The 15,743-nt window shown below is 31.9% G+C and overlaps 1 protein-coding gene across 5 annotated transcripts in view; it reads right to left on the bottom strand.

Moving 5' to 3' along the window:
- The window catches only part of LOC127857787 (CREB-binding protein-like), a 37,924-nt gene that overhangs the window by 9,549 nt on the left and 12,632 nt on the right, over nt 1-15,743 (bottom strand). For 4 of the 5 annotated variants that reach the window (XM_052394448.1, XM_052394449.1, XM_052394451.1 and 1 more), the window contains 4 exons: nt 14,058-14,157; nt 12,231-12,362; nt 11,053-11,240; nt 9,886-10,093 (listed from right to left, as the gene is read on the bottom strand). In XM_052394448.1, the coding sequence (XP_052250408.1) occupies nt 9,886-10,093; nt 11,053-11,240; nt 12,231-12,362; nt 14,058-14,157 (628 nt within the window). The remainder of the gene's footprint in view (nt 1-9,885; nt 10,094-11,052; nt 11,241-12,230; nt 12,363-14,057; nt 14,158-15,743) is intronic. The other variant, XM_052394450.1, reaches the window with a different exon arrangement.

Here is a 15,743-nt window from a genome sequence, read left to right as displayed (position 1 = left end):
TCGTAAATCTTTATGATGCAAATGGGATGACGCCTCACGCGTAGTATAATATATGACGTCATTGCATTTATCGTGTTTTTCTTCTATTTTATAAATAACATGAATCGTGAAACAAACGTTGATGAGATTAGTAGGTAGGATACCAGATAGGATTCGAACACAGATAAATAAATTTGCTCTTTACGTTAAGATGAACGCCCCTCCGCGTGAGATTGAGGCTTTTTAACGTTCAGAGCAAATACAATACACTACCTGTGTTTAGCACTACAATAATCTACAAAACCATTTCAATAAAGAGCAAAACGTAAAAAGACGAACATCATATGAGTGAAGGAGTGAATGAGTGATTGGTGTTCCGTTAACCAACAGCACAACATGTCAGCGTCTGGAAATGCTTGGCATTGGAAAAACCGTGCTAAATACATGTTCCTGTAATCACAGATTATTCAGGGAAGAAAATATCCGCTTTTATTGTATGTTTCGTTTACAGGAAGTCCCTTCTTCGCGAAAATCCAGTTTATGAGGAAAGTGTCGTCCCTGATTAGCATGTCTGGACTGCACAGGCTAATCTGGATTTACGCTTTATGCACTTGCATTAAATACCGTTTTCCCAGAGCGCGGTTCATTTTGTATGACCATGCGTTTCAAATGTTTAACAGTTAACTGTTATTACAAACTTGACCAATTAACATATTGCTTAAAACACATCCTCCTTTAATTAAATGTGCAGGACATAAGCGCTATTGCATGAACAGTCAAGTTAATGATACAGGATAGATGAAGGGTACAGAAAGACCAATATGCCTAACTCCTGGCTGTACTTTATATTGCTCTGAATTTCTTACCTATCGCTTTCAGTTTCAGTCGCATTTCTTATTCTAAATTTTCCCTTTATGCAAGACATAATGTATAAAGCACAATTTAAAAAAAATACTGCTTCAATGACTAATTTATAAATGCTTCGCCATCAGATACTTCTAAATGCGTTCTTTTTTTTTTTTTTTTTTTTTTTTATTGATTTTCAACATACATCTCAATTACAACAAGTTGATACATATGAAGTTACATAGTTATACATACCAAAGTATCGTATATATTTACGATTTATGTACAAGCACATGTTTTTGGTATATACTAACAATAACACGTTATAAATGCATTAATTTGCTAATGCTTAATATTGTTCCCAGAAAATACATTTTGAGACGATGCTATATTATTTTGTTGAAGAGTGAAAGAGAGAGGGGAGAAATGTTTAATCATGAGAGAGAGGTAAAATTTATACACATTAACACACATAATCAAAAAGCAATAGGTGTTTTCTAATTTCTTAAATTTCTGCAAAAAAAGGAGAAATGAAGAGATACCAAAAAAAAAAACAAAAAAAAACAAGACTACAAAGAAAGATCATATGATGATGATGATATAGGCAAGAATTTTTCAAAATGTTATTGCAAAGTTGTGCCATTTTTTATTATGTTGGTCAATTTTATTTTTTTCAAAAGCAATTTGCTTTTCTAATGTAATTTTCATTCTTAGAGCATTTTTGAAGGTCTCAATATTTGGCTTTTCGGCTTTTGATTTAGTATTAAATATGTAAGACTTCATCAGAATAATTATATAGTTTATCACTTGATTATAATTGCCTCCTTTTTTTGTACCAAATACAATATCATTTACATTCAGATCTATGTGTAATTGTCTACTATTTAAAAATAATGTCAGCTCCCGCCATATCGGTTGTACAGAAGTACATTCATATAGAACATGTATAATTGTTTCTTTACAACTTGAACAAAAAGTGCAGAGACTTGAAGATATTAAATTACATTTAAATAAATATGAATTAGTTGGTAATATGCATTGCAGAATTTTGTATTGAAAATTGCGTAAAGTATTATCAATGGTGGCTTTAAATGGTGTTATATACGCGTGTTTCCAGTCTATACTTTGTTCATAGGGGGACATTATTTCTTCCCATTTCTGTTCTTGTTTGGTTTTATTTTCTTCTAAGGTTTGTTGTAAATTATATAAGTATTTACACACTGTTTTTGTTTTTTGTACCTTTTCAAGTAGTGTGTTATTATTGAAATTGACATATTCCATTTCCGAAAGTTGTTGTGTGTAAGTTATTGGTATACTTTTGATTAGTGTGTAATATTTAAGATAATCTGTTGAGGGTATTTCATAAAGGGTTTTAAAAGCTTCGAATGTATAATAGCTTTTTGACCTAAAGTCATAGATGTGTTCTAGGAACTTAACACCCATATTAAACCAGTTTTGGTAAAAGAAGGTATGTTGGTTATTCTTTACTATTGTCGAGTTATTCCATATAATCGTTTTAGTGACATGTCCTTCTGTTTCTTTTGATTTAATTTTGTTCCAGGAAGAAATTACATCTCTGAGGAATACATTTTTAAAATTTGAATTAATATGTTTGTCATTAAGGGTACATTCAAAGACAAGATCTCCACCATATTTATAAAGTTCATTCTGATAGAAAATTTTCCACTGCCCTGTATTATTAATGTCTGTCAATCGTTTGACCCAACTGGCCTTATTTGCGTATAAAAAGGCGGTTATATCAGTGAGTTTGAGCCCTCCCTGCTCAATTCGTTTAACAAGAGTTGTTCGTTTTATTTTGTCAGGTTTACCATCCCATACAAATTGGTATATAGATTTATTAATTGTTTGTATTATATCATGATTAGGGTTTGGGAGTGCTGACAATGTGTACATAATTTTTGGTAAGGCAAATGTTTTCACCACAGTGACTTTTCCGAGAAGTGTTAATTTTCTGTGATGCCATTGTTTTAAACAATTTTTAAAGGCTTGCAATTTTGGTTGAATGTTTTTGTCTATATTGAGGTTTTCATCATTTGTGAAGTAAAAACCCAGTGTTTTGGCTTCTTCTGACGTCCAAGTAAAATGTTTGTATTTGTTAAATATAATATGTGTATTTTTAAGGGCACCAACGCGCATTACAATGGATTTTTGTGTATTAAGTTTGAGTCCGGATACTTCACTAAAGTCTTGTATAGTGTTTATTAGTGCCGAGAACGAGTTAAGCGTTCCATCTGTCAGATAGGTTGTATCATCTGCAAAAAGTGTTTGTTTTATTTCTTGTTCTTTTATTTTTATTCCTTTAATGTCTTCATTTTTTTCAATATAGTTGGATAATATTTCTATACTTAATATAAAAAGTGTTGTTGACAATGGACAACCTTGTTTTACGCCTCTTTGAATAGGAATAGGTTCAGATAGATGTCCATTATTAATAATAATGGTACTTATGTCCGTGTAAAATAATTTAATCCATTTTATGAGTTCAGTTCCAAAATTAAATTGTTTGAGACTTTTAAACATGAAGTCATGATCTAAACTGTCGAATGCTTTTTCATAATCGGCAAATAAAAGTAGGCCTGGTTTGTTATTGTTATTCAGAAAATTTATTGTTTCAAAAATTGTGCGTACGTTTTCGCCAATGAATCTTCCTTTTATGAATCCAGTTTGTCTTGATTCGACAACAGATGATATAACTTTATTAATTCTGTTTGCAATTGTTTTGGTCGCTATTTTATAATCTACATTCAATAAACTCAATGGTCTCCAGTTATCAAGTGTTTCAAGATTTTTTCCTGGTTTTGGAATAAGTGTAAGAATACTTTGTTTTTGAAGTTGAGTCAATTGTCCATTTACAAATGAATGGTTAATAGAGTTAATATAGTATGTTTTAATTACATCCCAAAAAACTTTGTAAAATTCTGCCGATAAACCGTCTGAACCAGGACTTTTATTGTTATCCATCTCTTTTAAGGCGTTTAGACATTCATATTCTGTGATAAAGCCTTCGCACGATTGTTTATCATTTTCTGTGAGTCTTTTAATATTATAATTAAAGAAATGTGAATTGTTTAAAGTATTCGTATCAATATCTTTTTTTTTGCTATAAAGGTTTGAGTAAAAGTTTATTTGTTCGTTCATTATAGCGTGAATGTCTGTTACTTCTTTGTTATTTATTGTTAACTTATGAATGGTTTTACTTTCGTAATGTCTTTTTTCCAGATTTGCAAAGTATTTAGTATTTTTCTCATTATGTTCAATGTGTATAGCTCTTGCTCTTACTAATATGCCATTTATTCTTTCATCTATAATTTTTTCGTACTCTATTTGTGTTTCTTTCATTAATTTTTGAATTGTTTCATTATCACTAGTTGTATGCAGTTGCTTCTCTAGTGACTCTAATTGTTCAATGATATTCTGTTCTTTTTCCTGGTTTCGTTTTTTTGTTATGGTAGCAAATTTTATACTTATGTTTCTTACTGTTCCTTTTATAACTTCCCACAAAGTATTTGGGTTACAGTTTGTGTTGTTTTCTACTACTTTATGAATTTCATGCTTAATTTGATTTTGATATTCATCATTTAAAAGCATGGAATTATTTAGTTTGAAATAACCAGGTCCTTTTTGTTGCATTTTATTGTCAATGATTATTTCAATTAGAGAGTGGTCGGTCTTGTATCCTGGTTTTATTTTTGCTTTATTAATTATATTACATATATTTTTTGAAATTAAGAAGTAGTCCAGTCTACAAAAAATGACAGGTTTGCCACTTGAGTGCCATGTGTAACGTTTTTGCTCTGGGTGAAGTGCTCGCCATATGTCTATCAAATCGCATGAATCGATTATGGAGTTTATTTTGTTTCTGCTTTTTATGTGTGTGTCTTTTTTGCCGTTCTTTTTGTCTAGGGTTGAGTTAAGTATTGTATTAAAATCACCTCCTATTATATAATTTGTTTCCATATTTTGCAGAAGATGTGTTTCTAGTTTATCAAAAAAACTTTTTTCGTCTTTGTTTGGTCCATATATATTTATTAATGTGACTTCTTGATTATTAATAATAACATCAATTGTGCATAATCTACCGGGTATTAATTCCTTAAAATCGCCTATACTTACATTGTCTTTATTTCTTATTAAAATTCCTAAACCTTCACTATTTGATTTTGTTCCACTATAAAAACTTATTCCACTCCACTCTGATTGCCATTTGTTTTTAGTTAGCTCACATACATGTGTTTCTTGAAGTAAACATATTGTATAATTATTTTCTTCAAACCATTTAAATATACTTTGCCTTTTGGTATCATTGTTTAGACCTCTTACATTTAGAGAACATATTTTTTCATACATTTTTAAGTTTAAATGATTTTATTTGAATGGCTAAATTGAAAAGTAATGAACCTTGCCTATTAAGTTTATAAAAAAACATATTGATATTCTGTTAACCTGTGTTGGAAATTTGTATTTATTTCTACTGGTTGAAAAGACTAGAATCTACGTTTTAAATAATAGGTATATAAAATTATGTGTAAACAAAAAAACAACAATGAAAAAAAAACAAAAACAACAGCAATGAAAATACAAACAACCATGCTCACATGCATGCATATGAGAGTAAAACAACAGTAAAAAAATACGATTGAATTATAATAAAAAAACTGAGGTTCAACAAGAGTTGAGCCTTTATGTAGCCCACCATGTATTCCACAGTCCGAGTAAACACAATATAATTCAGCAATACAGTCTTTTACAATATTCAAATATGTTTATAAACTATTTAACTTATTTAATTTGTGAATTTACTTAATAAATGAATGAACACATTCATCATATATGACAATATCTGTATATACCAACATCTAATATGTGTTCATCCAAACATATTTAATATAAAGATCTGAAGTTCCCTTATTAAGTTACAATCTACATTGCTAGTGAAATATGCATAAAACGTGTTTACATAATATTTTTCATGCTAAGCAGAGTCTAGTAAGTGTAATATAATATAAAATATACAAGTTCATGCTTGGGCGTTACCTTTTCTAACAGCCTACTTCATTTTATACTGTGGCAGTATACATATAAGGAAACATTCATGTATGAGACTAAAGGGTAATAAAATAAGAAAATTATATACAGTTTTAGTAATGTGTTAATTATCACTGTATTCAAAAAGGGGAGCACTGATATAAAATACACAAACACTAATTTACAAATGCCGTGCTTTTTTTAATTTATTAATTTATTATTATGTATTTTTTTTTTAAGTAGTTCATTTACATAAAAGGTGTATTGATCTTTAATCTAAAAAAAATCAAATATCTGATAAGAGTTAATATCCTGGATAGTGGTAAAGTATGGTGCATTGTAATTATTCCTTACCCACGAAAACATAATGGACGGGAATAAATACTGGTTATAACGTTTGTAAATAAGGTACGCTTGAGTGACCACTAATCCTTTGCGTATACAACTGCGCCTGGATTAAAGACAAGTTAATTTCTTAAAGAATGAACATCTTCATCCTGACACGCAATAAACATAAAACATGTTTACCTAATTTTATCATGCTAATCAGAATCTATTTGGTTTTACAAAATATATAATATACAAGTTCATGCTTGGGAATTACCTATTCTAACAGCTTACTTAATTTTCTAATGTTGCAGTCTACATATATGAACACATTCATGTTTGAGACTAAAGGGTACAAAAATACAATAGTAAGACACAGTTTTGGTAATGTATGAATTATCGTTGTATTCAAAACGGGGAGTACAGATGTAAAATACACAACCAATAATTTACAACACCTGTGTTTTTTATATTATTATTTCATTTGTTTATTTGTATTTATTTATTTTATTAAGCAGTTGATGACATAAAATGTGTGTTGATTTTTAATCTAAGGAAACCTTATACCTGATAAGAGTTCCTATAAAGGATATTAGATAATTATGCTGTATTGTAATTATTCCTTACCCACGAAAACTAAATGGAAGGATATAAATACTAGTTTTAACTGTATGTAAATACTGAACGGTTGAGTGACCACTAATCCTTTGCGTATACAACTGCACCTATATACCAACATCTAATATGTATTCATCAAAACATATTTAATATAAAGATCTGAAGTTCCCTTATTAGGTTACAATCTACATTGATAGTGAAATATGCATAAAACGTGTTTACATAATATTTTTCATGCTAAGCAGAATCTAGTAAGTGTAATATAATATAAAATATACAAGTTCATGCTTGGGCGTTACCTTTTCTAACAGCCTACTTCATTTTATACTGTGGCAGTATACATATATGGAAACATTCATGTATGAGACTAAAGGGTAATAAAATAAGAAAATTATATACAGTTTTAGTAATGTGTTAATTATCACTGTATTCAAAAAGGGGAGCACTAATGTAAAATACACAAACACTAATTTACAAAGGCCGTGCTCTTTTTAATTTATTAATTTATTATTATGTATTTTTTTTTTAAGTAGTTCATTTACATAAAAGGTGTATTGATCTTTAATCTAAAAAAATCAAATATCTGATAAGAGTTAATATCCAGGATAGTGGTAAAGTATGGTGTATTGTAATTATTCCTTACCCACGAAAACACAATAGAAGAAAATAAATACTGGTTATAACGTTTGTAAATAAGGTACGCTTGGGTGACCACTAATCCTTTGCGTATACAACTGCGCCTGGATTAAAGACAAGTTAATTTCTTAAAGAATGAACATCTTCATCCTGACACGCAATAAACATAAAACATGTTTACCTAATTTTATCATGCTAATCAGAATCTATTTGGTTTTATAAAATATATAATATACAAGTTCATGCTTGGGTATTACCTATTCTAACAGCTTACTTAATTTTCTAATGTTGCAGTCTACATATATGAACACATTCATGTTTGAGACTAATGGGTACACAAATACAATAATTAGACACAGTTTTGGTAATGTATGAATTATCGCTGTATTCAAAACGGGGAGTACTGATGTAAAATACACAACCAATAATTTACAACACCTGTGTTTTTTTTTTAAATATTATTTATTCATTTGTTTATTTGTATTTATTTATTTTATTAAGCAGTTGATGACATACAATGTGTATTGATTTTTAATGTAAAGAAACCTTATACCTGATAAGAGTTCCTATAAAGGATAGTAGAAAATTATGCTGTATTGTAATTATTCCTTACCCACGAAAACTAAATGGAAGGATATAAATACTAGTTTTAACTGTATGTAAATACTGCACGGTTGAGTGACTACTAATCCACTGCACCTGGGAGCTAAAGACAGGCATATGTAAATGTATGTCAATGTTCATGTTGGTATACTTATCAACAAAAAATAGGCACACAAACTGTGCGGTTCAACACAATCACACAATGTACTGCCCGTGTTGTCGGTATCCTTGGTTTTCAGTTTAAGTTCTTGTATTACCACAGTAGCTTTGAATGTACATTGTTGTTCTCAAATCTATACAAATGTATTTACAGTTCATTTGGTGCTACTTTCTCTGAGGCCATGGTAGGTTCAGCCACTCTTCATACTGGCTAAAAAGGACCCTGTTCATACTGCCGTCTCGGCCCTTATAAAAGATCGTTCCACCCCTACTCCAGACTGACTCCACTGTGTCCCTTTTCTTCAAACGAACAGAGTTGAAGACATTTTGGTTCAGTGGCGTTAGATGTTCACTAGGGTATATTTTACCCTGCTTTAACTCCTTGCTCATTTTTAATATCTGTATCTTTCTCTCTCTAGAGATGAATTTTAAAACGACAGGTCGACTTTTTCCGTTTTCAAAACGACCTAGCCTATGGCCGAAATCAAGGTCAGTTCTGATGAGTTGGATACCGGTATGTTGTTTTACAACATCTGCAACCAGCTTCATGGTGGTTTCAGGGGTTTCATTTTTATCTGTGTCTTGCAGACCGTGGAAAACTATGTTGTTGATTCTAGTGTATTGCTCCAGTTCATTTATTGCTTCTCTGTTGCTATACTTTTCTTTACTCATCGCTTCACGGTTTACCACTTTCTCTGTGTTCAACTCAGTTTGTAATTTATCTAATTGTTTCTTTAAGTTCTCGTTCTCAGTTTCTCTATCGAAAAGTTTTGCTTCTAATAATTCAATTTTATGGAGAAGGCTGTTTTTCATGTTTTCCACAACTTTTTCAATCATTTTTTCTAGGCAGCTGTCATTTTTCATCATAACATTTGACAGTTTTTCATTTATCTCACTAAGCTGTTTTGATATACTTTTAATGCTGATGTTAAATCTATTTTCATTGCTTTCTGTTTCCTGCTTTGCTTGCTTTTGCTTTTCCTGTTCCTGTTTTTCATGTTTGTGTTTTTTCTTTGACTGTTTCTTGGTTTCGCGTTTTGGTGAATTAATGCTAATGTCTTGTTCACTCACACTGCTTATATATTTGCGTTTATTTACTGTTTCTTCACAATTTTCTTCACAGTCACTTTCAGATACTTCTGTAACATCTAATAGCTCTGAAGTTTTTTGTTTAGTTATGTCTTCTTTATGTGGAGATTGTGATGCCATATTTTTTTTGAACAGTATACTTTGGAAAAAAATTAAATCGGTGTTTGTCTTTTCTTCTAAAGCAAGTTATGTATTTTCATACCTTATGTATTTATGTCCAATATTCCATTTTTACACTAAAGCACAGAGCATTTTCAATAACAAATTCCCAACACAGAGACTAAAAAACGTTTAAAACATTGTTTTTTTTTTCTGCAGTTCAAAACACAACATGCCCATTCAAGGGAGACCATTCCACATAAATGCGTTCTTTATATACATAACTTAATATATTCAAGGTGTAACTAAAAGTCATAAATTTAAATTCAAGCTGATTTTTGTATAAAATATCAACATCGAAAATCACCTTCGTAAGTTTTTGAATATTCACCAATTTCATTTTCGACCAATACAACATTTTGTGGTGCGTTAACCCAAACAATAGAGAAAAGCGGGAAAAAATAAGTAAACGTAGCCACGCACCATTTTCACTAGCGTCTTTCATCCACTTCTCCACCGTGTCCTTGGCGTCCGGGAGTAGCGTCTTTTTGAGGCTCTTCTCGATAGCTTGCTTTCTTCCAGCCATTTTCAGCACACGCTCGATGACGCGCTTATCAGCACTGTTGGCGGTCTTCAGCCATTCCTCCGCTTGGGGGAGCGCTTCCGGCCTCAGGGCGTTCGTGATTCCGTTCTACGGTAAGATGATATATGTTATAAAGGGAAATTGTGAAGTTATCATTAAGTAAATTTAATATTATTGAGCAGCAAAAATGATCTGACTTCTTCAGACGTTGTATATGTAGTTTGTTATAGTGCGCTTCGCAGCGAAATACATGTATACATTTTATTTCTTTTAGATAATGACGTAATGTCGCGTTTTTATCTAACTCTGTACTTCTATATAATTTTCTTAATTTGAACGCAGCCAATTAGAGGAAAATTATTTTTATTTGCATTAGAAAGTCTCCTGTATGGGTCGCTCAGTGTATTGTTTTGGCGGGTTAATATGCTCGTGGAACAGCCATTCGGCTTTGCGATACGAACCAGAGAACACGTAAATTTTCCGAATATTTTATTGGATATAAAATATTGACAAGTTTTCTTATGAAAATGATTATCTCCATGAAAATAGTCAGTTGTTTTTTTTTATTGTATGTAAACTATATGAGCGTTAATACATGTATGAGTTATGAAATCTATATCAAAATGTGAATTGTTCACATTTGTTTATTGACATACGTTATAAATGTGTAATCTGGTCGTACGCAAAGATACCAAAATACAAGCTGTATTTTCAATTTATATCGTTGTGTTTGTTGTTTATTTAGGAAACGTATAAGGTATAAGGAACTACATTATTCGTTTATTTTTATTTTTAAATATATTGAAACCGTATAATCAACGAACGATCATATTTCAGCAAGCCCACAGTATTGACTCCCATTTTATCAATAAAAGATCATAATATGAGCTATGTTTTTACAACATCGCAACTAGCATTTACGTCCTTTTAATTAAAAAAAATCTTATTTCGTCAATACTCGTATAAAATCGCTATATACATATAGTGACATATGTAAATGAATGGACGGTCACGTTCGATTCTTGTTTGTACATTATCCCACAATGTTACGTCAATATAGTTCTCACCAAATCTACAGTGGGCGGCGTCTTTTTCCTCGTGTCCACGTACATGGTTTTTGCGCGGCGGGGGGAGGCCACAGGCGGGCTGCGGGGTTGCACGGCCGCGGATCGGGGTGTCGCAGGCAGGCTCTGTTGAAGCCCATTGCGGGACTCTGACCTCTGAACCGGCATCGAGTTCAGCTTGATGTTCGGAACTGTTGGCCAATAGAAAATTGGGTTCATTAATGATAAGGATGAATAGAAGTTCAATGATATTGAATGGTGCACGGTTACAATGGAAAAAAAAAACGATTGAAAGAATGTACGATTGATGAGATTAAATAATCTGAAAACGATGAAAAAAACATGAAAGTGAATATGTTAATGTGTCTGGCTGTCTGTTTTCTATGATGATATGGGTAATGGTGCTGAGAAAATGATGATGATGATGATTGAGTTTTGTTGGTAATCGCATTTATGATGATGGTAAAGAAATTATGAGAAATCTTGCGCTGTTATTGTTGTGTAGATGATCGCTTTGATGATGATGTAGATGATGATGATGATGATGATGATGATGATGATGATGATGATGATGATGATGATGATGATGATGATGTTGATGTTGATGTTGCTGATGTTAATGTTGATGTTGTTGTTGTTGTTGATGATGATGATGATGATGATGATGATGATGATGATGATGATGATGATGATGATGATGATGATGATGATGATGATGTTTCTGCTGCTGCTGCTGCTGCTGCTGATGATGATGATGATGATAATGATGATCATGATGATTATGCTTGCGCTTTATATTATTGTTTTAATGATCGTTGTTGGTATAAGAGATCATGATTAGGAAGATGATGATGCTGATTATGGTAATGAACCTGTTGATGAATAATAATCATAAATACAGCAATGACGATCGTTTTAAGCGACTATGATGATAAGCCTTTTCGCAAAAAAATGTTTTAACGGCAATATCAACACACCCTAATCTAACAACAACAACACAAATTCAATCCATGTCTTCAACAATAACGCTTTATACAAGAAAAAGATAATCATAAAACAAAATATTGTATCTAGGTTAGTGGAACATTAACCGTAATACCAAAAGCTTCAAATAAGCATTTACAACAAATATCGCCCTGTATACACTCCGTTCATGTTTTCTGCTATGTTTTAATACTCACGCGACATTTCGCGGGAAATTCTCGTCACGGATTTCCGGCTCTCAAGTTTCGCAGACGCCGCCGGAACAATTGGCTGTTCCGGAAGTGCCGACGCTGGTGGTGTCATAGCAACTGAGGGCGTGTGCACTTTAACTACGTACAGAGACATGGCACGTGTATGATATGTTAGAAGCGCAAACAAACTGCATTGTTAACTTCGTAACACCAATAATTGTGTTAGTTATAATAGAGGTTAAAACTAAGTTTGACATCGCCCTTCGGGAAGAACTATATTATATATCGATCAACTGAGAATGATCTAATATTCTCATCGACTGCCGAAGATAGTTACGTATTATTCATAGTTCAATTTTATTTTGTCTTATGTCTTTAAAATGACGAGGAAATTATTCTTTATAAAATCACATCATTTGAGTGGTTTATGTTGATATGCTTTTAAAGGGATCTTTTCACGGTTTGGTAAATTGACAAAATTGAAAACAGTTGTTTCAGATTTGCAAATTTTCGTTTTAGTTATGATATTTGTGAGGAAACAGTATTACTGAACATTTACCATAGTCCAATATAGCCATTATATGTATCTTTTGACGATTTGAAAACCTAAAAATTATAAAGCGTTGCAATTTATTTCGTTTAAATTTACGAAACTACGAAGATTGCTTATATAAGGTATAAAATACTTCATCTGTGTATACCTGGCGGAATAGCCGAGAGGATTAATGCGTTTTTACATCAGACTAATTCCAGGACTTCTGGGGTCACTGGTTCGAGTTCTGGTTACAGGCTATTTTTTTTCCTTTTGTTAATTTTATTCTCGATTTTTTACTGGAGCTTTTAAGATCCAATGTTTAACTTTATCAATATAAAGCATTTAATGACAAACTTCAAAATATGTCAAAATCTGTGAAAAGGCCCCTTTAAGATAAGATGTAGCAATTAAAGACATTTTGATTGAATGTTGAAGCTGATATAATTTAGTTAAATTTCTGAAATTTGGAAACAATATACGACAGTTTGCATTGTTTACGTGTTCTCTATTTCTAAATCCGTTCATATATGGATCATATCACAAGGATCGTTAGGTAAAAAATACTCTATTATACTATATACATATATATATATATATATATATATATATATATGTAGTATAATAGAAGATTTTTACTTAACGGTCCCTATGGATCATATTACCATTTAATACACGGAAAATATGTAAATATATGCTTGTGGCCTCAACTTATATGTACAAATGATACACGTAAATACTAGATGTGTCATGTCTTCATTACTTGTAAAGATATGTAAGTGGTAACAATCAATTACAAAAAAAAACTAACTTAAATTTTACACATTTTAAATACATATTACCAGAATACATAAAATATTAGTTTTATACTACCCGCATACCATTTCCGTTTGTAGAAAGCACAAAGCCAAAAAACTAAATACACAATATAACAAAAAATCGCAACGGACGAAATATTAGTACGTTAAATTATATTATTATTATTGACACTATAAGAACATATATACGAATAACACGGGACATATTAAGTAACATATTTGAGGCATTTATGCATATGCAAGCTCTGCTTAAGCAAGTTGATAAATTGATGGTAACTGCTATATGTACACAATATGACAATCATGTTAACTTTTGGACCAAATTACTGAAGTTGATATGTACCAAAGAATAACAAAATATATCCATTAACTATTTAGAAAAATGTTCATCTGCATAAAATATGAAAAAAACATAACGAGTATATACACTTCGGCACATGATTATACTATCCTCCATAAAAGTACGAGTACACATGAACATACCATCCGGCACCATTTGGGCCGGCGTTTCCGGTTTGATGGAAGGGGTCGAGGGAGCGGGGGTGTTCACGATCCGTTCTGGAACCTTCCAGCGGTTGAAGATCTAAAAAACAATTCAATACAAATTACGGGGAAGTAACTTATCGAGATTTCTGGACGCAATTTGCTGCGTTTACCTCCCCTATTGACCAACAGTTTGCACGGCCTTCATACTTAGGACTTATTTGTGAATACTAATGTACCTGATTTGTTTTATTTATTAGTTAAACATGAGATCTGATTTGGAGCTTTTGAAAGATTAAGAAATATGATTTGCCAAACGAAGACTGTACTGGATATCCACACTATAATAACATTTTAGGAATAAGAATCGTGTATTATCTCTGATTTTTTTTCACACTGGAATTAAAAACAAAATATTCACAGACGTAAACGAAATTATTGTTGAAAATGCGGTCAATATCATATATTCAGACACGCATTTGCAGAGGCTGAGGGCTTGAGGTTGAGAAATCACGTGGCAAAAACCCTCATACGCTTCGCACAGTTCTAGTTGAACGGAAAGCTATTTTAATAAAAATGAGCTCGACCCCCACCCTATATGCAATCCTCGTTTTCATAAAGCGATAAACAGGGCACACCACTACGGGGACTTAGCGTATCACAAAAGCCGTTCATGTTTTGCGTGCATTGGCATCGAGTGTGTGTGTGTGTGTGTACGTTCATTGCTATTTTAAGTCACTCTTAGTGTTAACTATGCCGTTCATGTTTTGCGTGCATTGACATCGTTTACTTTACACAACAGTTTTCCTATTGTGTATGTGTTCGCTTCATTGCTGCTCCAAGTCCCTCTGCGTGTTCACTATGTCACTATAAGGTGATTTCAAGTTTTCCTTTCTTTGTGGTTGTAGTGTTTAATATAAAAATCATGAAATAAGCTGATCTCCCCCATGGTAAAAACAACATTGTCGTTGTAAGACTACTTAAAATACACCCGAAACAGATCACAGCAAAAATAAGAAATACCCTGCACACTTGCATACTTATTTATCAAAATAATGTTTCGCTCGGAAAAATTTACCTTCTCCCGTGTAGTTAAATGCCTCAACATTGAACTCAAAATCATTGTGAATTTACCAATAAACAACGCTATATCCAAAATGATATATTACGCACAAATGAGATGGTTATAGTGCAATATGAATGGGGAATGTAGTCACTAAAAAAATAGACGTTGCAATGACTGATTAATTTTTCATTTAATGGATGAAAGTATGTAAAATAAAAAAACATGTATTCGAGTTTGTGACCTCGAATTTGTGACCTATGTTTGGCGACAATAATTTAAGGATCAACTGATACTATTATTTGTCTATTGAATTAACTCATTAGTACACGGTGACATTCTTTACAAATACGAAGTGGAAATCGAATTAGACTGACGAATAATCATTTTAAGAGCCCACTACCGTCAAATACACTATACCACGACGTTTCAGATTGATAAAAAAGAAAATATATTAAAGTTAACATATGCAAATAAATCATTTCTTTATCAAGTATTCTCAATTAAGCACCCAGCTGTTTGCCTGTCACCGACATATTTGATTCCGATATGTATTTAATGGATTTAAATCTTTTGGAAACACAACGCTTAACAACCCGCCTATTGAAAGAATGCAGTGTTTG

This window comes from Dreissena polymorpha, chromosome 14 (genome assembly GCF_020536995.1).
Source record: "Dreissena polymorpha isolate Duluth1 chromosome 14, UMN_Dpol_1.0, whole genome shotgun sequence".
Lineage (NCBI taxonomy): Eukaryota > Metazoa > Mollusca > Bivalvia > Myida > Dreissenidae > Dreissena > Dreissena polymorpha.
Note: the sequence above shows the minus strand (reverse complement) of the source record. Positions and strands in the feature narration are given on the sequence as shown.